General features: G+C 46.1%; 5 protein-coding genes across 6 annotated transcripts; 3 read left to right on the top strand and 2 right to left on the bottom strand.

Moving 5' to 3' along the window:
- The first annotated feature begins 3,205 nt into the window (after nucleotides 1-3,205).
- On the top strand, nucleotides 3,206-5,880 carry dhrs1 (dehydrogenase/reductase (SDR family) member 1). Its single transcript, XM_028978252.1, has 9 exons — nucleotides 3,206-3,324; nucleotides 3,431-3,574; nucleotides 4,000-4,143; nucleotides 4,225-4,304; nucleotides 4,747-4,879; nucleotides 4,990-5,121; nucleotides 5,197-5,266; nucleotides 5,343-5,423; nucleotides 5,639-5,880. The coding sequence occupies exons 2-9, from the start codon at nucleotides 3,431-3,433 to the stop codon at nucleotides 5,773-5,775; spliced, it is 921 nt and encodes a 306-aa protein (XP_028834085.1). The 5' UTR covers nucleotides 3,206-3,324; the 3' UTR covers nucleotides 5,776-5,880.
- Nucleotides 5,881-6,030: 150 nt separating this feature from the next.
- homeza (homeobox and leucine zipper encoding a) lies at nucleotides 6,031-11,926 on the top strand. Of its 2 annotated transcripts, none has more exons than XM_028978251.1 (2): nucleotides 6,031-6,642; nucleotides 8,436-11,926. In XM_028978251.1, the coding sequence occupies exon 2, from the start codon at nucleotides 8,456-8,458 to the stop codon at nucleotides 10,556-10,558; it is 2,103 nt and encodes a 700-aa protein (XP_028834084.1). In that variant the 5' UTR covers nucleotides 6,031-6,642; nucleotides 8,436-8,455; the 3' UTR covers nucleotides 10,559-11,926. The 2 variants fall into 2 exon arrangements, with proteins under 2 accessions (XP_028834084.1, XP_028834083.1); XM_028978250.1 differs by having other exon boundaries at nucleotides 6,032-6,459.
- Nucleotides 11,927-12,020: 94 nt separating this feature from the next.
- On the bottom strand, nucleotides 12,021-14,042 carry LOC114787892 (RING finger protein 212B-like). Its single transcript, XM_028975806.1, has 12 exons — nucleotides 13,943-14,042; nucleotides 13,821-13,873; nucleotides 13,669-13,743; nucleotides 13,471-13,577; nucleotides 13,323-13,383; nucleotides 13,191-13,219; nucleotides 13,062-13,105; nucleotides 12,583-12,593; nucleotides 12,426-12,486; nucleotides 12,296-12,323; nucleotides 12,139-12,222; nucleotides 12,021-12,063 (listed from the first exon to the last, which is right to left on the bottom strand). The coding sequence occupies exons 1-12, from the start codon at nucleotides 14,040-14,042 to the stop codon at nucleotides 12,021-12,023; spliced, it is 696 nt and encodes a 231-aa protein (XP_028831639.1).
- A 1,229-nt stretch (nucleotides 14,043-15,271) lies between these two features.
- On the top strand, nucleotides 15,272-17,144 carry LOC114787893 (cerebellin-1-like). Its single transcript, XM_028975808.1, has 3 exons — nucleotides 15,272-15,554; nucleotides 15,653-15,781; nucleotides 16,843-17,144. Exons 1-3 carry the CDS (start codon nucleotides 15,272-15,274, stop codon nucleotides 17,142-17,144), a joined length of 714 nt encoding a protein of 237 aa, XP_028831641.1.
- A 164-nt stretch (nucleotides 17,145-17,308) lies between these two features.
- On the bottom strand, nucleotides 17,309-21,617 carry zp3f.2 (zona pellucida glycoprotein 3f, tandem duplicate 2). The gene is made up of 15 exons (XM_028975809.1): nucleotides 21,543-21,617; nucleotides 21,253-21,434; nucleotides 21,160-21,165; nucleotides 20,868-20,928; nucleotides 20,608-20,788; nucleotides 20,373-20,478; nucleotides 20,203-20,291; nucleotides 20,032-20,123; nucleotides 18,765-18,837; nucleotides 18,315-18,403; nucleotides 18,065-18,245; nucleotides 17,830-17,935; nucleotides 17,674-17,762; nucleotides 17,508-17,608; nucleotides 17,309-17,370 (listed from the first exon to the last, which is right to left on the bottom strand). The coding sequence occupies exons 1-15, from the start codon at nucleotides 21,607-21,609 to the stop codon at nucleotides 17,309-17,311; spliced, it is 1,485 nt and encodes a 494-aa protein (XP_028831642.1). The 5' UTR covers nucleotides 21,610-21,617.
- Nucleotides 21,618-21,667: the final 50 nt, after the last annotated feature.

Raw genomic sequence — 21,667 nt, forward strand, 5'->3', positions numbered from 1 at the left:
AGCTGGAAGACACCGCTTTTGGGGTCTCAATTTAACAAAATCCTGCCATTTTAACAGGGGTGTGTACACTTTTTCTATCACTGTATCAATTTATTCTAAGTCAATGGGATGCCTCTGCAGATTGTAGCAACCAATTTTCTTTTAAGACCTCTTTTATAAAAACTGCATTAACAAATAATAGGACATAAACTGTGTGTAATGTTCTTCATGATGACTTTTAAAACAGGCATGCTGCCATTGTGAAAGGGATGTGTGCAATAAAAAAAAAGAGAGGTAAAAAGGAACTAGACAGTAATTGTGCATCTGTTTCATGAGATAAAAATCACAAGTGTCCCAGCGGGGAGGCCAGTACTAAGTTGGGGGATGTTGTACCTGTGTCCTTCCCCCAGAATGTATATATGTATGTGTTAGTAACACATGGCTCACTTTGCTATTGCTTTACTATCAGCATAGTTAAATGTAGTGAGTGTACCGATCTTCAAAAGCCCAACATGCAACCACCTTTTCATGACCTGTTGCAAAATGTTAATTTTTAGAGGAAATTACTATGCAATGAACCTAAGCAAATGTCACGGTGACAGAGTATCCTGTCATTCTCTTGACCAAAACAGAAGTACTGTTAATTCTATTAATTGTTTAAAGATGTTATATTAATTCCTTTTAGAATAGTTAGAAAGGGTAATAGTAGTACATTATAACCCCATCCCATAAATACCCCCCCCCCCCCCCAATAACCCCCAAATTACTTGTTGATTCAATTTGATGTAAAGGAACGAACCTGCATGTACAAAGTGTCTACAAATATTGCTTGACAGATGACTAAAAAATATGCAGTTTGGATAGATTGATTCATTGACTGATATCAGTGTGGGTCTTAAACATGATGTCAGTTTTGAAACAATGATGTTAATTATGTCACTTATGAAAATATTTTCAACAAATTAACCAGGAGATCATTTCAGTCCTACACACAACAGCTGTGAATATTTACAATATATTCTCCTGGTGTGCCAGTACAACAGAGTTACCTGAAATAAAATTCTGTTGATTTAAAACAAAACACTTTATTCCATGCTGAAACGGTGCCTTTACTGCTTAAAACTTTGCGTGTCTCGTCGCAAAATAGCTCAACATGACTCAAATCTATATAAAGCTTGTTTTGTGGCTGGTCAACTGTGAGTCCTTAATTCCCAATTCCTTGTATGAGCTTTCTCACATACTTGGCCAATGAAAGCGATTCTGTTTTGTGCACACTACTACACGCATTACGGTAAGTAGAGCTGCTACTTAACAGACTTTTAAAACAAAGTGCATCAGAGGTGAGCTTATCCCACAATGCAAATTACACTTTATCTGAGCCCAGTTATGGGGCAAAAGGATAATGCTTCTATGCTATATATTTTTTTCTGCTGTTTATAATACTGCAGAACACATTTATTTGACGCCCTGGTGTTACAGGCAATTTTTGAAAATATGGGGAAGAAATTCTGGGATGCCGATCCCTCATTATGGGATGCGATCAACAACACAGGCCTCAGGTACTGGGACTCTAACTTGTCTTCCCATAATGTGCAGGAGTTGGACAGTGGTGGCCAAGAAGGTAAGGAAGCAGACCTGTAATCAGAATGTTGCTGGTTTGAATGCCGAGCCACCAAGGTGCCACCAAGATTCCACTGAGCAAAGCACCGTCCCCACCCACTGCTCCCCGGGCGCCTGTCATGGCTGCCCACTGCTCACCAAGGGTGATGCTTAAAAACAGAGGACACATTTCGTTGTGTCACCCTGCGCTGTGCTGCAGTGTTTCACTTTTCATTTTTAATTGACTTTTTGTCCAGCAGAGGACACTATTTCTGCTCGGTGTATGCAGCCAGGCTCATGGTGTCACAGGGGCATGAGCTGATCGTTGTCATCTTGTCCTTGGGCAGACTGCATTATTTCTTCAACGTGCCATATGGGGTTGGCAAAGCTGCCGTGAGTCTATTTGTTTTTGCATTTCATAATCAAGGTCAGAAAATACTGTGATTGTAAAAAACATTCTCATTGTATTTACCACCATACATTTAACTCCTTTTTGTGGACAGTGTGACAGGTTGGCTGCAGACACACGCTACTGAGCTGAGGAGCAGAGGTGTGGCTCCTCTCAGCCTGTGGCCAGGGGCTGTGCAGACAGAGCTTTGTCACCAGCATGTTTCATCCCCTGATGCTGAAACTGTGGTACTTTATAGTGATGTACACACCTTGGAGGCCTTCCACAAAACATAATTTATCAGTTAGTGAGATTATTATGCAATTGAACAAAGTCCAATTACAACACTCCTTATCTCACCTCGTGTTGCACAATCATGGCTTCTATCTTAAAGCATCCCTTTAACTGAGAAATACTGAGAATTCCCCCTGGTCTCATGTTAAAATGTATGGAAAGTACATTTACATATTTACAGATTTTTTTCATCCGAACAGTTTAGAGAGATATTTGAAAGTGGGGAGACTACAGAATTTAGTGGAAAATGCATTATCAAGCTATCCAAAGGTAAAGCTCTTTTTGTTAAAAAGGATGAATGTGTGGGTTTGAGCAGAATACCCATTTGTAATTGTCATTTCTTGTGAGCGCATTGAGACACACTGCATGTGATTATGGGCTATGAGAAATAAATGTGGTTGTTGTTCTTGTACATGGAAAAAGACATGATGTCAATGACAGGACAGGTTCTGATGACCTGTGACCTGGCCAGACACTATGAACTGAACTATTTTGATGGTAAATTAAGTTTTGAAATTTAAAAAACAATTTAAATGATATTTATGAATTAAATTGAGTGGGTAAGACACTTGCCAATGAACGTCCTGTGTCCCTTACCTGTCTTACCTTTGTTCATTGGACTGCCACGATTCATTTTGTCAAGCAATTAAACTTTTTTAGTTACAAGAAAAGGGTTGGCTGTTTGAATGAATTTTAGCAAATGCTGTGGATCAGCATATATATAGTTATCCAAACTTCATTTTACTCTAACCCTAACCCTGCGGCGACTGTATCGACTGTGGGATCCCCAGCATGAAATTTGCAATTTCCCACTTGTGCGACTAATAAAGGTTGATCTTATCTTATCTTATCTATGACCTTGGTTAAGGTGCGGATCTGAGTGACGCGTGCTTCGAGGCGCAGGCTACGTTGTGTTTTACGGTAATGAAGGGCGCGCAGGTTACTGTGTGTTTTACGGTAATGGGGGCGCGTCCGCATTTCAGTGTCAAAGTTGAATCTCGTCCGTGCTACGTTCCTCTAGTAAACACTCTGAAGCGGGGAGAACACACCTAGAACCCTGGAAGGTAAGAACCTATTCCCCTGCGTTCCTCTGTCGAGTCGGAACGTAAGACGGCAGCGGGACTGTGCGTCGCGTACTTCCACTCCGTAAGCTGACTGTTTCCCGAATAGATGGCGCTCTCCGGCTGGGTGTGTGTGGTGACGGGGGCTTCGAGAGGCATCGGCAAGGGCGTCGCGTTGCAGCTGTCGGAGGCCGGAGCCACCGTCTACATCACCGGCCGCCAGGAAGACACTTTAAGACAAAGTGCATCGGAGGTGAGCCGCAAATTACACCGTAGCCGACTCCAGTTGTGGGGCAAAAGGCGACATTTTCCTGCCGTTTATAACATAACGCTATTGCAGAACATACTTATTTGACGCCCTGGTGCACTTTATCGAGCTCAAGTTGAACAGGCCTTCAGATTTTTCTTTAAAAAAATCTTTATTGTCATTTCAGCTATATACGTGATAGACGGTACATGTAACATTTAAACAACGTTACATACCGACACAAAGTGTGTGACACAGACAAACTGGGCCACATAAAGTACAAACAGGGGACACGGGCAGTGCAAGAAGAGCATTAAACTAAAACACGTAGACAACAATGAGACAGACGGAGGTCAACCGGTGAAATGAATAATGAAGGTGCAAAGGAAAGTAAAATAGTGGCAGTAGTGCATGTTTACATCCCATGACAGGTTGAAGAAAGGGGAGGTCGATGCTTACCCGTGGTCTGTGACTCAACGAAAGAAGAGGACATCAAGCGGCTGTTTGAAAGAGTTCAGAAGGAGCAAAATGGCAGGCTGGACGTCTTGGTGAACAATGCGTACGGTGGAGTAAATGTAGGTATCGAAGTTATTACCTGCATTTTCCTTCCGAAACATGTCCTCTCGTCTACGATGAACTTGTGGTGTGTGTTACAGGCCATTTTTGAAAATATGGGGAAGAAATTCTGGGAAGCCGATCCCTCATTATGGGATGCAATCAACAACACAGGCCTGAGGTACTGGGACGCTAACTTGTCTTCCCATAACCATAAGTGCAGCAGTCACAGCGGGGCAGTGGTGGCCTAGCGGGTAAGGAAGCAGACCTGTAATCAGAAGGTTGAAGGTTCAAATCCCCAGCCACCAAGGTTCCTCTGAGCACCGTCACATTTACATTAACAGCATTTATCAGACGCCCTTATCCAGAGTAACTACAATCAGTAGTTACAGGGACAGTCCCCCCCTGGAGACACTCAGGGTTAAGTGTCTTTCTCAGGGACACAATGGTAGTAAGTGGGGTTTGAACCTGGGTCTTCCGGTTCATAGGCGAGGGTGTTACCCACTAGCCATATGATGGCTGCCCACTGCTCACCAAGGGTGATGGTTAAAAGCAGAGGACACATTTCACTGTGTCCCCGTGTGCTGTGACGCAGTGTTTCACTATCACTTTTAACCCTGCAGAGGACACTATTTCTGCTCAGTGTATGCAGCCAGGCTCATGGTGTCACAGGGGCGTGGGCTGATCGTTGTCATCTCGTCCTTGGGCGGAGTGCGTTATTTCTTCAACGTGCCATATGGGGTTGGCAAAGCTGCTGTGAGTTTGCTTTTCATATATAAAAATGTAGTTTTAGATAATCCATTGAATGGAGAAATATCCATCTCAAATGTAATGGCCTGATCAAATTTGACCTTTTTTGTGGACAGTGTGACCGGTTGGCTGCAGACACGGCCATCGAGCTGAGGAGCAGAGGTGTGGCTTCCGTCAGCCTGTGGCCAGGGGCTGTGCAGACAGAGCTTTTTCACCAGCATATTTCATCCCCCGACGCAGATCCTCGGGTACTTTATAATTTCTCAGTTACGGTCCTTACCTGACTTTTAAAAGCATGTTTGCTTCTCCTTCTCCATAAACAGATCAAGGACGTGTTTGAAAATGGCGAGAGTACAGAATTTAGTGGAAAGTGCATCGTCAAGCTGGCCAAAGGTAAAACTCTTTTTGTACGACTGTGTCCTGGGTTTGAGTGGAATACTGACTTGTAATTGTCATTTCTTGTACGTAGATAAAGACCTGATGTCAATGACGGGGCAGGTTCTGATGACCTCTGACCTGGCCAGACGCTATGGAATGAATGATGTTGATGGTAAATTATGCTTTGACACGTAACAGTTTAAGTGGTTGCAGTGGCCGCCTAGTGGCTATAAAGAACTGGCCTCGTAACTGAAGGGTTGCGGGTTCAAATACTGACCCGTCGTCCCCACATGCTGCTCCGCAGGCAGCTTTCTAAGGGCGGTGGGTTAAATGCAGCAGACGCGTTTTGACGTGTGCTGTGCATCACTGTGTCATTCTGTTCGCCAGGGCGCAGCGTGGCTGACTACAGGTCCATGAAATTCCTGCTGTCCCAGCTACCGTACCTGTCTTGGCTGTCCCCCATTACGCCTCCATTCCTTCGGCTGCCGCGGTTCGTCCTCTCCATGGCCAGCGGGCGGTTCTGAGGTGCAGCGGTGCAGGAGCGACGCCTTTCCAGTGATTTCAGCGGGTCTAATGCACAGCTCTAATGTGAGAGATGGAAATAAAGACATTCCTTTGTTGAATTATAACTCTATGTACTGGTTCTTGTCTTTCTAACGCATGTCTGTCAGCCATGATGTCACTGGAAAGGGTCCTGACACAGTTACATGAATTGGTCAATTATGGCAGCATTGCGGGGTCAGGGTTTTCCTCCCTTCTTGTGGAGTGTACAGTTTGTTCATCTGGGCTAAATGTACTTTCGAGCTACTTAAAACAAGTACGAACTCTCAGCACGGCTCCTGGTGTAAAAGTGTCATTTGCTGCCTGATCGCAATAAACGCCGCTTGTCGCTCGACCCGGCCGCTGTGGTCACTGCGCGTCCCGCCGCGACATGTTCTCCCTCCGCCACCCGAAACAAAATGGACCTGGCGGCGCCTGCCGGTCCGCCAATCCCGGCCTGGCACACGAGTTCCTGCTCCTCCGTAGCCTCGATCTGGCCGGACGGACGGACGGACGGGGGCGGGGGGGACAGGGAGCCACTCCGGGACAGGAAGAACAAAAGCGACAACAGCGGACCGCCGTCCTGTTCCAGTGACGCGTCCGGCCCGGGACTCGGCCACCGCGGAAAGTGTCGCCGGAGCCTCGCCAGCGTCCCCGCCGAGTTTGGGGTTAGTTTTGAAGGGGCCGCCTCGGTTCTCCTTTTCCCGTGAAATTCGGCGACGAAGGGGCGATCGCCCGGGGTTCGGAGCCCGGTATTGTCCCGCTTTTATTGTTCCAGGCGCGGGGGTGCCGGGGCCGGAACCCCGAATTCGACGACGACGGGGGTCGAGCGCGCTCCACTCCGGTTATTCGTAAGTCCGTTTCCGATCGCTGCGCCACAAAAGGGCGACCGCGCCGCCGGCCGGGGACACCGGCGACAACGACGTCTGTACCCCGCGAGGATCCCCCGGCGGGGCGGCCGAACTTCCGAAGTTCGCGTTAATTAGCTCCGATTGGCGCGGGCCAGAAACACGAGAAAAGGGCCACGGCGCCCCAAAACGACGTCTGTAAAACACGTCGTGCTCGCTTTAACTTGGCGGCCGTGTTCGGCAGCAGCGGCTCAGTCCTAATCCGACCCCGTAAATACGAGATTTACGCAGATCCGACCGGAACGGACGCGCAGCCGCGCCGTCGGGCTTTTATTATAACGACTTGTAAATAAGAACTGGCGTCCGCGCCATTAACACGTTTATTGGGGTTTGTATTAATGATATGATGTAGTTGGGGGTGCTTGTGGTTGGTCTTCGTGCCTCTTATAAAAGTTGGGTGCGCTGCTGTTCGTATTATTTACTTTTTTTTTACTAAAGTGTAAAACCGGTCTGGGGATCCACGACCGACCACGGGTGGACCGGGAGTTTCGTGCAAGTCAGATGTAAATGTCACTGAGGGGTCGGTGCTCCGTGTAGAATTTCGGGGTGTACCCCCCGTTTTCTGTAACGTCAGGGCATGTCCAAATGCATGAAGCGTGGCGGTGGGATGTTCATTTCAACAGTGTTCAATACGTGCGTCTGTAGAGGTAAAGAAACCCAGGAGTCCGTCTTCTCTTCTTTTCTCTCTCTGTGTGTGTGTGTGTGTGTGTGTGTGTTTGTAAACTCATAAAGTGTTGGAACACGCCGATACCCACCTACACTTCCCAGGACTCAACGGAACATAATTAGCAAGAACCTTTCCCTTTGTGTGCTGTATTTGATTTGATTATTTGAACCATTGGCCGTCCTTCTCCCATTCACAGGCTGGAGTGGGCCTCGCCACCTCCCTCGGGAGGCTACGCCGAACTTTTGTCTGGGGCGTCGTTGACCGCGACCGAAGGAGGGGGAACAAAACCGAACAGACTGTGGAAGGGCGAGCAAAGGAGTGGGCATGCGGTGACCCTCCCTGCACCCCCTTTCTCCTCCTCCTCCTCCTCCTCTCTATAGGGCCTGTCGCCCCAAGTCTAGTAAAAGTGGGGGAGGGGCGAGGGGGCTGGGTTACGACCTGGGGGTAGGGGAGGCAGCTGTTGGATTTTGTTTTGTGTTAAAATCATTGTGAGAACCGCGAACGGCACCTTACGAGAAGGCACGGCGCGTGGATTCCCTCGTTCCCGCTCCTCTTACCTGCGAGAAAGCGGACGTTTGTCTTTCGATGGACCCCTTCCGTCCAGCGGCTCACCCGCTCGAGGGCAGCGCCGAATTTGCCGTTAACGTTGTGGTGCCGCCGGATTTATTTAGAAAGCGGCAACAGCGTTGGTCTTTGAGGGCATGTAGACGGAGAAGTAATTTAAATTGGTTTCTTCGCATTGTGACCTTCTTGAAATTTTGTCTGGTCACTGATGCCTACGGTGCCCCCATGAGTTCAGGTGGTACTACAAGCTTTCCGAAAACGCGCACGAATACGGACTTTAACGTAGCTGACTTTAGCGTCTTAAACGTAAACACCAGAAATCAAACGTATCGTTACATAAAAGATTAGTAAAGTACGAGAAAAGATAAAAAACCAAACGATGTGCGAACAGGAAGTGTCTCCAGTCTGCGTAAACGGGCCCGGTCGGAAGTTGAATTCTGTGTTTATGCCGCGGCGTTGTGTGTATGTCACTGATTGAGCCTCTTGCTCTTCCCCGTAACCGCAGTGCCGAGGTTGACCCTGCAGATGGCTGCAAACATGGACTGTGAGAGACGAGCAGGACTGGACGTGGGCGTGGCAGACCCGTCTTTCGCCGCGGCCGCATCAAAGAAAGAGCGAAATGGAAAGCACTGCGGCGCAAAAGACGCCGCGGGCAAGAAGTCTCAAGTGTCCGCCAATCACGTTGCGAGCGACAGCGACGGCGGCGAGAGCGGCGCGGCGAGCTTCAGCACCAACCACAACTCGGTGGTCTGCTTGCCGCTGGTGTCCGAGGGCCTGAAGCTGGTGTGGACGCAGTCCGACCAGACCCGGGAGCTGGACGCCATCCCCGAACTGGTGCAGGCCTTCAACGTGTTCCCGTACCCCACGTCGCGCGAGGTGAGCGGCCTGGCCCGGCTGTGCGCGCTGCCGCTGGACAAGGTCAAGGTCTGGTTCATGGTCCAGCGCATCAAATACGGGATCAGCTGGGCCTCGGAGGACATAGAGGAGACCCGGCGCAAGCTGGCGGGCCTGGAGCACCTGAGCGAGCACGAAGACGAGGTGAAGGCCAGGAAGCGGAAGGGCGAGTGCGATGGGTTCGTGAAGCAGGAGGACCACCTGGACGTTATAGAGGGCGCCCTCCATTTCTCCCCGCACCCGCCCCTCAAGAGGCCGAAGGCCGAGCCCCCGGCGGAGCCCAAGCCCCCCTCTGCGCCCCGCTTCCGCTCCTCCCTGCCCCCGCCGCAGGACTCGTACTACTACCGCAACCCCGTGGACACGCCCGCGGTCACGGCCGCGTCTCCGGGCTCCCAGGACACGCCCGTAGGCTCCCAGCAGCCGCTGGTGCCGCCGCCCCTGCAGCAGCAGCAGCAGCATCAGAGACGCGGCCGATACAAGAAGTCGAAGGCCCAGCTGGCCGTGCTGCGCTGCAGCTTCCTGCGGGAGAAGTGGCCGGCCGAGACCGAGCTCCGGCGCCTGCAGGACGAGACCGGCCTGAGCCGGAACGACATACGCAAGTGGTTCAGCGACTGCCGGTACCAGCTGAGAAATGGGCGCGCCGGGCCGGCCATTACCGCCTCGCCCGCGGGTCGGGGAGGGAAGAGCGACTCTCCGTCTCAGCAGCTCCAGCCCCTCCCGCTCGTGGCCCACGGGCCGCGAAACGAGCAGAAGCAAAACGGCCTCACGGCAAAAGCACCGGTAACGAAGGGCAAGTTCGCCAGAGACGGCGAGTTCTTCCAGAACTTTCTGTCCAGCAAGCTGGAAGCCTTCGTGGAAGAGGCAGAACTAGACAGGGAGTACGAGGACAAGGTAAAGGACCGCGTGTCCCAGGAGGACTCGGGAGACAAGACCGACGAGTACCGGGCAGAGGAAGAGGCGGAGAGTGAGGACGAGCAGCCATTAAAGCTGTCCAGGCATCCCAGCGAGCCGGAGACCCTGGCGCCGATGGCGGCCACGGCCGCCGCCCTGTCCTCCTCCTCCCCGTCGTCTTCTGCCACCTCCTCGCCTGCCTCCGTTGCCGCGCCTCCCAAATGTTCCTCCCAGACGACCGCGGGCTCGGCTAAAGCCGGCCCGGCAGCTGCGTCCCTGGCCCCGCCCCACCAGTTCACGCCTGCGGGCCGACCCCGCAAGACGAAAGAGCAGCTGGACGTGCTGAAGCAGCACTTCCTGCGGTGCCAGTGGCCCAAGAGCGAGGACTACACGCAGCTGGTGGAGCTGACGGCGCTGCCCCGCGCCGACGTCATCCAGTGGTTCGGAGACACGCGCTACGCGGTGAAGAACGGCCAGCTGCGCTGGGTGCAGGGCGTCCGGGACCAGCTCCTCGCCGACATAGCGTCGCAGCAAAGCAGCCCGGGAGGAGGAGGAGGGGCCTTCGCCGCCGCCGCCACCAACGCCACAAGCTCCACCAGAACCTCGCGAGGAGGAGGAGGAGGAGGCGGCAGCCGCAAACGCAAGTCCCACGGCAGCGGCAGCGCAAAGACTGCGGCGGCGGCAACAGACCTGCCCGACGTGCAGCCGCTGGAGCTGTACCATCGCCAGAACAGGGTGCTCCAGGAGAAGGACCTGGACGCCCTCTGCCGGAAGTCCAGGATGAGCTACCAGCAAGTGCGCGACTGGTTCGCCTCCCGGGACGGCGAGGCGCCGGACCCGTAACTCCACGTCCGTGCTTTTTTTTGTTTTTTTGACCCGATTGCCCCACACTGGATTTTTCAGGTCGGACTCCTGAAACGAGTCCTTGTCTCACTCGACATCTGCAGGGATGGAAGCACTCGTCGGCACCGTGCGGAATTCGTTGGCGTGATTTGAGCTGCTCTGACTCCGTGGTTGTTCCCGTCTTCCGAGCTAGAACGTTCGGAACTGCTGTATTTTTGGACTTGGATTCAAGTGGCTTCCTGCGCTGCCCGTATCGACAGACTAGGCGGCCCGCTCTACACTGGTTTTCGCCAACTTTTGCTCGCTGCCTTTTCTACCAGCTTTGGAATATACCTTGTTATTAGCATAGAACTCGACTAGACCCAAATTGCGTAGCTGCTAACCACTTCCCCACGAAGGTTTCTGCACATAGCGTACCGTTAGGAGAACTAGTGAGCCGAGATCTGCGTTTTCATTCATCTCCTGTTTAGACGTTTTGCACTTGAACGGAGCCCTGATAACACAGCTGCTATAATGTTCATAATTCAGTGCGATTCCTGACTGAATGAGCTTGTTCGCTCGCTCGCTCTCTCTCTCTCTAAATATATATATTTGCTTTAATATGTTTCTTGATTCCCCACCAAAGTCTGAAGCACTCTTTCTTGCAGTTTTTTTAATAACCTTAACATATCAACACCGTTCACTGAATTTACAAATTGAGTGCCTTATAAACCAGCCCAATAGTGTCAAGCTGGAGAGCGTCCTGTTTTGGTCTAAAGGAACATTTACTAGAATTGATTGGGTTTGGGGAACCTTTTTGACAGGCGCGTCTGTAACAACTGCTCGCAGCTTCCGTTGCATGTATTTGAGTTGATTGAAAACTGCCTAGGCTAATTGAAAACTTAACAGACCCGATTAGGAGTGGCGAATAATAGGAATTGTAGCAGTCATGCAATATGCTTGAAAGAAACAAGATGCAGGGCTGAAGAAACCATGCTCTCGTTCATTTGGTAATTAGATAATAGTGTGAATGAAGAAAAGCTTTTTTATTTTTTTTTTCGGCAGTAGAAATACCAGGGGTTTTATGCATTCTACTGAATATAGGCCTTGTGTTTAATTAAATTAATTTATAACCTGTTTTTGTACATATTTGCATATATGCAAACTCCAATTCTGTACATGACACTTACTGTCTTATTATGGGATTGTTTCTCTGCTCAACGAATAGTGTGCAACTATTGTATTGTCTCTAGAGTGTGGAACCCATTCAGGATTGGCAGTCGTAGAGGATATACACTGTTACATGAGACTGCTTCAGAAACGTTTATTTTCTTCTGTTAGATCATTCTTAACTGCTCTTTGTAATAATAAAACTGGACAAACATCTTACACAACTTGTCTGTCGGTTTTTGTAGTCGTACTATATTGAACAAACATGGAACGGTGCTACTGGGACTATTTAATGTGTGAAACGCCTATTCCTTCAGTCCTGTGTGAGTCTGTAGGTGGAGTTCAGGGGCGTAAACCTACAGAAAATGTAAGGTTTAAAGTTTAAAAGAAAGGATAATATAGCAATATTAACAGAATTTTACTGTAATTACTGTGATGCATTTGGCCATGGCCTTGGAGATGGTCGTGCAGACCCAGGCAGAAAAGAGAAAAAATTGGGGGTCATGTTGTCAGACCTATGGAGGAGAAGAAACAGTGCTTTTGTTACTTTCTTACTTACATTTATACACAACCGTGTGTCTCACTTACCTTGGTGTACTTGCTGAGCTAAGTGATCCTGTGAAAATGGGCACAGCAATGTATTTTAACACTGAGTGAGGAATCATTAAAATACCCAGTGGGTATGCTGAAATCACGTATTAAAACATGCTTTACTTACTTAAGCCTCGTTCCTGCATAGCACTGACACTGGAGGATGAACTGTCAGAGCCTGTTGGAGTCTAAATTCAGAATGCCATATTAATAATTATACTAAAGATGACCTTCTTCAGGCAGTAGCCACGTCATGATTGAACCTGCAGCATGGTTCGCTGTACAGTGAGGAATGCTGCCAAACAGAAAGAGAAAGACTCACTGCTATAAAGTTTCTGGAGGGCATTTCTCTGAATCTTTGTAGCAGGTCCATTGCTCCTGATTGACTGGCAAAAAAAAAAAAATCCACACAGCAAGGGGCATTACAAAATCACCCTAGACTGCTAATTTTAATACATTTTCTACAAGAATATTACTCTACATTTATTTTCTTGTGGTGCTGGTTTGTAGTATGTACCAGATCACCGTTGATCCAGGATTTTCCTGAACTACCCACTATTCGTTCTATGTCTGTATATTCCGACCCTAGCTGCCACTGCCGTCACGATCCTGCCACGCCCAGTTTAAATACAAATCGTGCATGAAGCTCACTGACCTGGCCCTCCGAGGGTGAGCACTGACTGGGGAAATAAGGAAAGTCCATTAATTAACATTTAAAATAGAACAATAATACGAATCAAGCCAAACGGAAAAAAGTGCCAACCTGGAGACGTAATCGCTACGGGCAGAGACACCCGTTTCGGGTTTCTGGAGAAAACACAGCAGCCGTTCGTGTAACTCTCAATATAAATAAGGCCTAATGATGCCTAACAATGATCTAATGCGGATTTACCCATTGGTTTGTAAACTCCCAGGTGATACCTAAGAATACATAATAAAAAAGCATCACAGCATACACTACGGGATAGCTGAACGAAAAGCTGGATGTTATTCCTTGATAAGGACGGCGCATGTTAATGTTTACCCTCCACTGCGAGAGCGGCTTTTTCAGCTCTGCATTCTCCCTCTTCAGCTTCGAAATTTCCCTCGAGAAAGAAGAGCGAAGTCTACAGCTCACACCGCATTTACAACGCATATAGTGGCCTGGAGACGTATTGTCCCTTCTGGGATACCTGTAGTACTGATCAGTGGTCTCTTTCAGCTTTTTCTCCAGTCCTGTAGACTGGTGCTTGAAGTACGCCAGGACTCGCTCCTTCTGTTTGCGCTGGAACAGGCCAATCTGATAATGGTCCAAACAGAAACAGGCTATAAAACAGGCAACGTGGTAAACCGTAAAAAACAGCAAGTGCCATGTTCACATCTGCTGGGACCTGTGCAATATGCTCCATCCGAGACTGAATGAGCTTCACTGGGTCCTGGAAGAAAACCTGCTCCCGGGGCTTCATCTTAGTCAAATTCAGATAGTACGAGATGGGGGGGGGAGTTGTATAAACGGTATTAGTGACCACACGGCCTGTCTCACCTGGTCAGATATGGCGAGGTGGTCGCAGCTGGCCCCACAGACGCAGCATCGCTCTAATTCCAGAGGGAACCTGGTCAGATGAAGCACGGTGGAACGTCTGGAGACGTGATGCGGCCACTTACTGGGCGTGAGGCAGCCGTCACAGCAGATATGACCACAGCTGGACACCAGAAAACTGCGGCCACTTCTTCTGAAGCATCGATTACAGTGGAACCAGTCCATCCTCAACTAGAAGTACTATATTATATTAAAAAAAATATATGAATGTTGTCACACAGCAGTGGCAGGTTGGAAAGTGATGGAATTATGAGTGTTAACTTTTACCACAAAATACTCTATTTTAAATACTCCATTTTGTGTACAGGATTTGCATTAAGGCTAAAATAATTTATGAAGCTAATAAACGGGCAGAACAACAAATTTCCTCATAAAACAAAAACTCTGTCAGAATTAGCATTAGCTCACGTTAGCAAGCAATAATTTACTAAACCGAGTCAGCGCGGACCGAACTGGTACACAATTAGCCAATTATTCGATGTTAATGGGGAGAAAAAGTTAAAATAAACCTGACAGATCCAAAGGTTGTCCCAAACTAACCAACTTTCCTGTAAACCTGCTCGCCGACTGATCGGTACTCCGGTCAGTAACCGAGCATCGTGTCGAACACGAATCTCGGATTCCTCAGAATTAAAGGAACGTGTTCAGTTTATCTTGTTTTGTCTAATTAACTTTAGTAGAAGTAAAATTACTCCGTCGGTTTCCTCACAGCTTTACTGCCCGCTGCCTGCATGCCCGCTTTCGGCCGCAACGTGGCAGTATTGCACCTACACTGTAAACCCCAGACGATTTCACCTCGTAATTCTAATGTCTACTATAATATTTACTATTGTCGTGCTTAAATGTTTTAGTAGAGCAGGCACCGATTAAGTTATTCAATCGTGGTAATATAGAGACAGCAAGTGTTATTCTGAAAAAAGAACATTATTCTGTTTATAATAAGGAGGAGTCACGAAGGAGTCTCATCGTTTTCTAAGCACTTTGTGCACCTTGTGTTTGTAATCACACAGTCAAAACTGCATCCAATTCTTTGCCAATTTATTGCTGCACATAAATGAATAATGTATGCACGTGTTATGGCTTTATTGGCTTTATTGATTGTTGCTATGAACATGTCTTATTTTCATGGTTTCGATCACCTTGATATTAAAAGAGAACGTTTATCTTAATAATGCTAATTCCGAACTGCGAAGAACAATGCATGAAAACACAAATGGCCACCATATTGTTATGTGTTATGCCATATTTGGCTTGTGTCATTATAATTGTACAATTGTTATCAATTGTACAATCAAAAGTGTATGCACAAACACGCCCACATTCCAGCGTTTAAAATGGGCAATAAAACCTGCAAGAAGTTGTGAAACAGTCACAAGAAGTAACGAGGGGTAACAATGAAAACGCTGTTCTTCTTTCTGTTCTTCATGGCCATCAGTGGTGCAGCACTTTCTGACATCAGAAAGACGAAATCGAAACGAGCTCATGCTGACAGCTCTGTCACCACGACCTGTCCCCCCGACATCTGGACTGAGGTGAGGTCGGCAAGAGATTTGGTGGTGGAGCAGACAGTGAAGCTTCAGACGGTCGCCGAAAAGCTGGAAGCCGCCGAGAGCAAGTGCACAGCAGAGGTAACCGAATTGAAGAGCAGGGTGTCTCAGCTGGAGCAAGAACTCAGCGGTAATTCTTTTTCACGCCTCTGTATGCATCTGTACGACGGCTTGGCTCCTCCGTCAAATAATTTTTCGCTCCTTTGTGTCTAATGCATCACTTAACAGGAACACCGCACGTGGCCTTCAGTGCTGCACTTGGTGGCCAGGGACACACGGGTCCCTTCAACACGGACAAAACCCTTGTCTACAGGACAGTCATCACGAACATTGGCAGCTCATACAATCCCAACACAGGTGCTTGAAATGGGTCTACGAATGTTCTTGACATGTTTCAATCAACTTACCTGCATTATTTACCCGTAGTCCTGCAGTTGACCACCTAGCCAACCTAAATTTCTGTTTGTTACTCCAGTTGATCTCGGGATCAAGATTTTCCATGAAATGTACAATTTCGGTTTGTAAACCTGGGCATGGCTTAAGACCAAAGAGCACTCAGCATTTGTTTTGATGTACATTTACACTCATGGCATTTGGCAGACGTCCTTATCCAGAGCGACGTAATACCGTGTAAATGTATGATTGCAAAATCACACAAGGCTGATAGAATTCAGGCTGTCAACTCAAATCGGATGATGGGGCTTATTACTTTTCACAGGGTTTTATCCACACACCACACATCACTCCGTATAGCAGCGCTGCTCTCTTAAAGCAACACACACATTTTACAGGTCGTATTTGTGACATCACAACGACAGCCCAGGTGGGAATGGATATAGAGTTGGGCGACTTGTAGTTAAAAATGCAACACGAGGCGACGTGCACCTAAAACATCCCATTTACATCAAGATGTTCCTAAATACTGTTATATGTAGTATGATTCTTATTGCTTTTGCAGTGATGTAAAGATTTCAGAATTAGTCAAATAAAAATGTGTTTTTATTGATTGGTATGCAAGTGCCATTTATCATATTGCAATTGCATATCGCAATATTGAACTCAGTAATCGCAATATGACTTTTTGGCAAATTGTGCAGCCCTGAAATGAGAAACCAAAAATGAGTCTGATAACGTTGACAAAACCTAAACAATAAAAGATATTTGGAAGGAAAATTTATAGAAAATGTATAAACAAAATGTCGACATGTGGGACCAGGGGCAAACAAGTTGTGTGTTAAAAATGTGTTGCATACATCTCTACACCTCTCTCCTCTCGAGCATGCAAAAAAAAAAAAAAAGGATTTTCTTTTTTTATTATCACCCCTGATCACATCAGTGTATGATGTAGCTGTTTACGTAAAGTTTTGCTTTCCAAAAGAGCTACTCTGGTGGTTACGTTTTATCTTCTGTCTTCGCAGGCATTTTTACGGCCCCAAGGAGAGGAATTTATTACTTCACCTTTAGTACATATGCCCACGTGCCACATCAGAGATTTACATCCCTGTATAAAAATGGCGCTTTAATTACTTCTGCATATGGACACTATCCACCTGGCCAAAATACAGGCTCGGGCAGCGGATCAAACCACGCAGTGCTGCAGCTGGAGAAAGGAGACGTGGTCTATGTTCAGCTGCGTTCAGGCTCACACGTTCATGATGATTCTAACTCTTATAGCACCTTCAGCGGAGTTCTGCTGTTTACCACGTTGCTGAGTTCATGAACCGCCTCAGTTACCCCTCCAGTTTAAGTATGTGCTACCCTTGTAAAAGCAACAAATAAAATCAGGCAATATGAGTTATTCTCTTTATTAAAATTCAGCAGCTATACTACTTTAAGGGGTTTATTCTTCAAAACATCCCAGAAGGAAAAAAAAAATTCAAAAGCTTAGTAATCTTCTGCAATCCTTAGTGGTCCAAGTACAGCCCTTTGGGACACACCTTTGAAAGCTACAATGAAAAGACAGTGTGAGATGTCAAAAGGAAAACTTACACATACAGTGGTGAACAAACCAGCTTGCATTAAAAAAAAAAAAAAAAAAAACACATGATTAACAAGTTCTGTGAGAATATTACTTTTCACACACCTAATTCTCTTTTCCTCCTTGGAGATGCACAGGCGTAGTCACCGCCATAGTCACAGCAGTTACAGAGGGAACTCCGAGTTGGGTTATCTAGGAGCTCCCAACTGTTAAACATAGATCTGTCAATTTATGACACAGAATAAAAGTGCAAAAGGTCTGTCAACATTACCTTCCAGTCTTTTTAACATGATGGCAGGCTTTCATTCCTTCGCCGAAACCATGGTTGTCCCATGCTAGAAGCATGCAGTGCACATACACCTTTGAAAATATATTGTTTGAATCAGCATGGAGTCCTGGTTTATCGCAGTATTCACAGGTAACTTACTTCATTTCCTTGTGCAAATTTAAAAGCTTGCAGGTAGAATCGCAGTTCAGATGGCCGCTGCCTCGGCAGGAATTTTGATTCTGTTTTTGCACTATCAACAAAGCATCTGTTTTATGGGATGCAAAAAAAAAAAAAAAAAAAAAAAAAAAAAAAAATTATATATATTTTTTTTCAAACTTTAAATCTTTAAGGGAAAGGAGGAAGAAAAAGAAAACCTGACGTGGACAACTTTTACCCTTTGTTGGTAATGAAAGGGTAGATCTGACTCTCTGGCCCAATCTCTGGGGTTGTGGAGGCCACGCATTCATCCAGCAAGAGCAGTAATGGCTGATGGGCCTGCTGATCCACTGAGGCAGAGATGGGGATCAGAGAGCCCAGTCTGAAGACTGATTCTGAGGTTTGGCTACTGAAGTCATCTGCACAGAAGTCACATGTGGTCAATTTTCTTAAACACACTCAGGAACTCAGAGCAACTTGACACATACCATTCATAACCTTTAGGCTGAAATCCAGCTTCCCCAGTCCATACATGTTCATCACAGGCTCATAGACTGGAGGCATCCAATCACTTGGCCTTCAAATAAATGAGCAAAGCATAAAACTAAATCATCATTTCAGTTTTGACCAATGAGAACAATTAAAAGCAGAGCTACATACCGTTCATATTTGCAATCAACTCTGTACGGGAACATGGTCTGATCTTCTTTAACATTGGATATATAAGTCAGGTCAGAGGTCATAATTAATTGGTCTTTTTGGGCCTTGGGGGAAAATAAATAAATAAATAAAAGATTAGGAAAGCACCAAATAAAGGATTTACCATATAAAATATGAAAACAAAATGATCATTATTTTCCATTTCATGCACGAGCGGTACAAATCCACATTATGAAAAAAAAAAAAAAAAAAAAGTGCAGACCATAGAAAAATCTCACCATAAACACAGCACCACACATCCCAATGTCAATTCTGAACACAGCCTCAGCAGCGCCAGGTCTTGCAGAGACACTGGACGGAGAACAGTATCCAAACCGTAGAAGGGAGGGATCCAGTGACCGGCGGATGCCTATAGGCCACCTCACAGTGACTGAGTCCACACCACACTCAACATTTAATGGCACTGTAGGATATATATATATATATATATATATATATATATAAATAAAACATATTAATGGCCTGCATAACTTAAACCAATAAACCAAAAGGAATTTTAAAAAATAATAATAAATAAAGTTTCTATTGTATTTTTAGCTAGTCAGTCAAACACTCACCTTGTTCTGCCATCAAATAAGCAATACCACTAAAGGTTAAAACACATCTTAAAGAAAGCATGGTTTTGAAATAAGGCTACACCTGCTGTAGCTTTTTTTTTTTTTTTTTTTTTTTTCCCCCCAACCAAAGACAATACAGACAGTCAGTCACCAAGACACCTCAGTAAGTTCAGGTTTGACAAACTGAAAGGGACCGGCGTTTGGTTTAAGCCTCCAAGTCACCCTTGACTGATTGGAAACAACTGGTTGTTTCCAATTAACATTGATGAAATATGCATGATGGCCATAGGAAACTGACCAATCAGATAAGAGCATTGTATGTGTCAGCCCAATCAGGGGTTGAAATCCACATTTTAATTTATTGCATGTATAGTTTACTTCTCATAACCAGAACACAATTCTGAAAGTAATAAAATGTACCAGTTAAGTCACTAAAAGCCACTTGACCAACAACTAGAACCTTCCTTATCGTTAATACATATGATGTGGTAGGACTGTCTCAGTCCTCACACCCCCCCCCAAAAAAAAAAAAAAAAAAACTTAAAGACTTACAAATATATGCATATTTTATTTTCACATATAATCATATTAATAAAGAAAAAGTGTAGATGTCTTCCAGGTGCAGTTTTCTGTCTCTGAGGGGTGGGTTCACTGTCCAAGACAGACAGAAGAGAAATCATTCATGAATAATAGATTTTGCTGGAACTCTCCCTCCCTCATTTAAAAGCAATCCTACGTCAGATCTTACACCAGTTCTTCTGATCATGAAATAGCTGGGAGACTTGCTTCGGACGTCGTGATCACTAGTGGTCCAAGTACTGCATTCTGAACAAGACCTTGGGATTCTTAGAGCATCACACAAAACAGCCGCTGGTGAGTTTACGGTGCGTGAAACAAAGAAACAAAATCGATAAATAAAAACCGCCACCTGATGCAGCTCCTCTCTTTGTTCGATATACACAGTTAGAATCACAGCAGCTACAGAGAGAATTCCTAGATGGATCATCCAGCATCTCCCAGCTAGTCAATAAAACAAGAAATAATTCATACATTTGTACTACAAGCTTTATACTGGGAACACAAAAATGCAAGAGATTACCTTTCTGACTGGTTGTTATAGTTACAAGCTTTCTTGCCAAAATCAAGAGCCGCAGGGTCCCAAGCCATAAGCTTGCAGTGGATATATATCTGCAACACAACGACCGCAGCAATATTAAGCGGACCCTAAATGAATGCTTTCTGCATCATAAATTAAACATTAAAACTCACATCCTTCCCTGCTGCAAATTCAAAGGCCTGCAGGTACAGCAGGATTGCATATGTCTGATGTCTGGGGAGAAACCGAGAGCCTCTGCCCTTCCCATCCACCAGACACCTCCAAACAAAAAGCAGAATTACTATTCAAACGGGCCCACTGGCATCATCTTAATAATCATCCTCTTGGTTGGATTTATGATAGTCATCATGGTGATAACTACAGTAAATACCATTCTTGCTGACATACCCCATGTTAGTTATGATGGGATAAACTGGAGCGCCTGGCATCAGGGCCAGGCTGGTAGAAGCCACACACTCTTCTAGCAGCAGCAGCAGAGGCTGGTGGAACTGCTGCTCAACAGAAGCCCATATGGGAATGAAGGAGCCCACAGCAAAAGTGTTGGATTCTGCTGGACCACTGAGGTCCTCTACAACATTCAAAGGTCATACAGGTCATCAACATTTGCATGTGTTCTGCCCTATTCCGTGGTGCATGTTTGAACTGACCATTGAGGAGCCCCATGTGAAAGTTCAAGTTACTGTTAGCTTGGATTTTACCATAAGCAGGCTGAAGAAACAGAGGAATCCAGACATCAGTTCCTCTAAACACATACAAACAATATTAAAACATCAAATGCAAAAAATCTAATACAAAAATATAAGATATAAAGTTTAAAAAAAAAACAAGCAAAAACAGTTACCTCTCCACAACGCAAGCAACAGAATAGGATTGCACAGGAGGTTGAGGCCTGGCATGTGGTCTATATGTAAGCTCGGCCTGGTAAGTGATTTGACTAACGCTTGCCTAAAACAACGAAAACATATCAGAACACTCAAATTCAACACATTACACTTGAGAACTCCGTCTGGAAGTTGGGCTCAAATCCAATACCACGGGCCTGATGTGACAGTCGTGAAATGAGAAGTTGAAGACGGCCTGTCCTCCTCCAGGTAGAGCAGTAAACTGCGATGGATAGCAGAGACCGAGAAAGAGACGATTCGGATGTGCAGACAGCTCTTCGTCTACCATCCATTTTACCGACATGAAGTCCTTTCCGCACTCGATTTGGATGTCTGCAAGTCAAAAACACCAACCATCAAAATATACAGAAATAAAGACAGAAATATATATACAGAAATATATGCACAGCGTGTAAATAAATCAGTGTCTTCCTCAGTCACCATCATTTGACAGCGCATCGTTTCTTTCGGTCAAAGTCCAAATAATTACACCAAACCACAAGCACATTGTGCTCAACTCTGACACATTTGTGACCATTTTCACCACACAAGCCAAAAGAATAAAA

The sequence above is a fragment of the Denticeps clupeoides genome, chromosome 4 (assembly GCF_900700375.1).
Source record: "Denticeps clupeoides chromosome 4, fDenClu1.1, whole genome shotgun sequence".
Taxonomy (NCBI): Eukaryota; Metazoa; Chordata; class Actinopteri; order Clupeiformes; family Denticipitidae; genus Denticeps; species Denticeps clupeoides.

What these genes read in the sequence shown, in the direction of transcription:
- homeza (XM_028978251.1), top strand. Translation starts at nt 8,456, where the DNA reads ATGGCTGCAAACATGGACTGTGAGAGACGAGCAGGACTGGACGTGGGC.
- dhrs1 (XM_028978252.1), top strand. Translation starts at nt 3,431, where the DNA reads ATGGCGCTCTCCGGCTGGGTGTGTGTGGTGACGGGGGCTTCGAGAGGC. An exon ending in CCCCCGACGCAGATCCTCGG is followed by an intron (nt 5,122 to 5,196) that starts GTACTTTATAAT and finishes CTCCATAAACAG; the next exon opens with ATCAAGGACGTGTTTGAAAA. An exon ending in TGGAATGAATGATGTTGATG is followed by an intron (nt 5,424 to 5,638) that starts GTAAATTATGCT and finishes TCTGTTCGCCAG; the next exon opens with GGCGCAGCGTGGCTGACTAC.
- LOC114787893 (XM_028975808.1), top strand. Translation starts at nt 15,272, where the DNA reads ATGAAAACGCTGTTCTTCTTTCTGTTCTTCATGGCCATCAGTGGTGCA. An exon ending in GCTGGAGCAAGAACTCAGCG is followed by an intron (nt 15,555 to 15,652) that starts GTAATTCTTTTT and finishes ATCACTTAACAG; the next exon opens with GAACACCGCACGTGGCCTTC. An exon ending in CTCATACAATCCCAACACAG is followed by an intron (nt 15,782 to 16,842) that starts GTGCTTGAAATG and finishes CTGTCTTCGCAG; the next exon opens with GCATTTTTACGGCCCCAAGG.
- LOC114787892 (XM_028975806.1), bottom strand. Translation starts at nt 14,042, where the DNA reads ATGGACTGGTTCCACTGTAATCGATGCTTCAGAAGAAGTGGCCGCAGT. An exon ending in GGATGGAGCATATTGCACAG is followed by an intron (nt 13,578 to 13,668) that starts GTCCCAGCAGAT and finishes GACCATTATCAG; the next exon opens with ATTGGCCTGTTCCAGCGCAA. An exon ending in AGCCGCTCTCGCAGTGGAGG is followed by an intron (nt 13,220 to 13,322) that starts GTAAACATTAAC and finishes ATGTATTCTTAG; the next exon opens with GTATCACCTGGGAGTTTACA.
- zp3f.2 (XM_028975809.1), bottom strand. Translation starts at nt 21,609, where the DNA reads ATGTGCTTGTGGTTTGGTGTAATTATTTGGACTTTGACCGAAAGAAAC. An exon ending in CCCATCATAACTAACATGGG is followed by an intron (nt 20,479 to 20,607) that starts GTATGTCAGCAA and finishes TTTTGTTTGGAG; the next exon opens with GTGTCTGGTGGATGGGAAGG. An exon ending in TATAACAACCAGTCAGAAAG is followed by an intron (nt 20,124 to 20,202) that starts GTAATCTCTTGC and finishes TTTATTGACTAG; the next exon opens with CTGGGAGATGCTGGATGATC.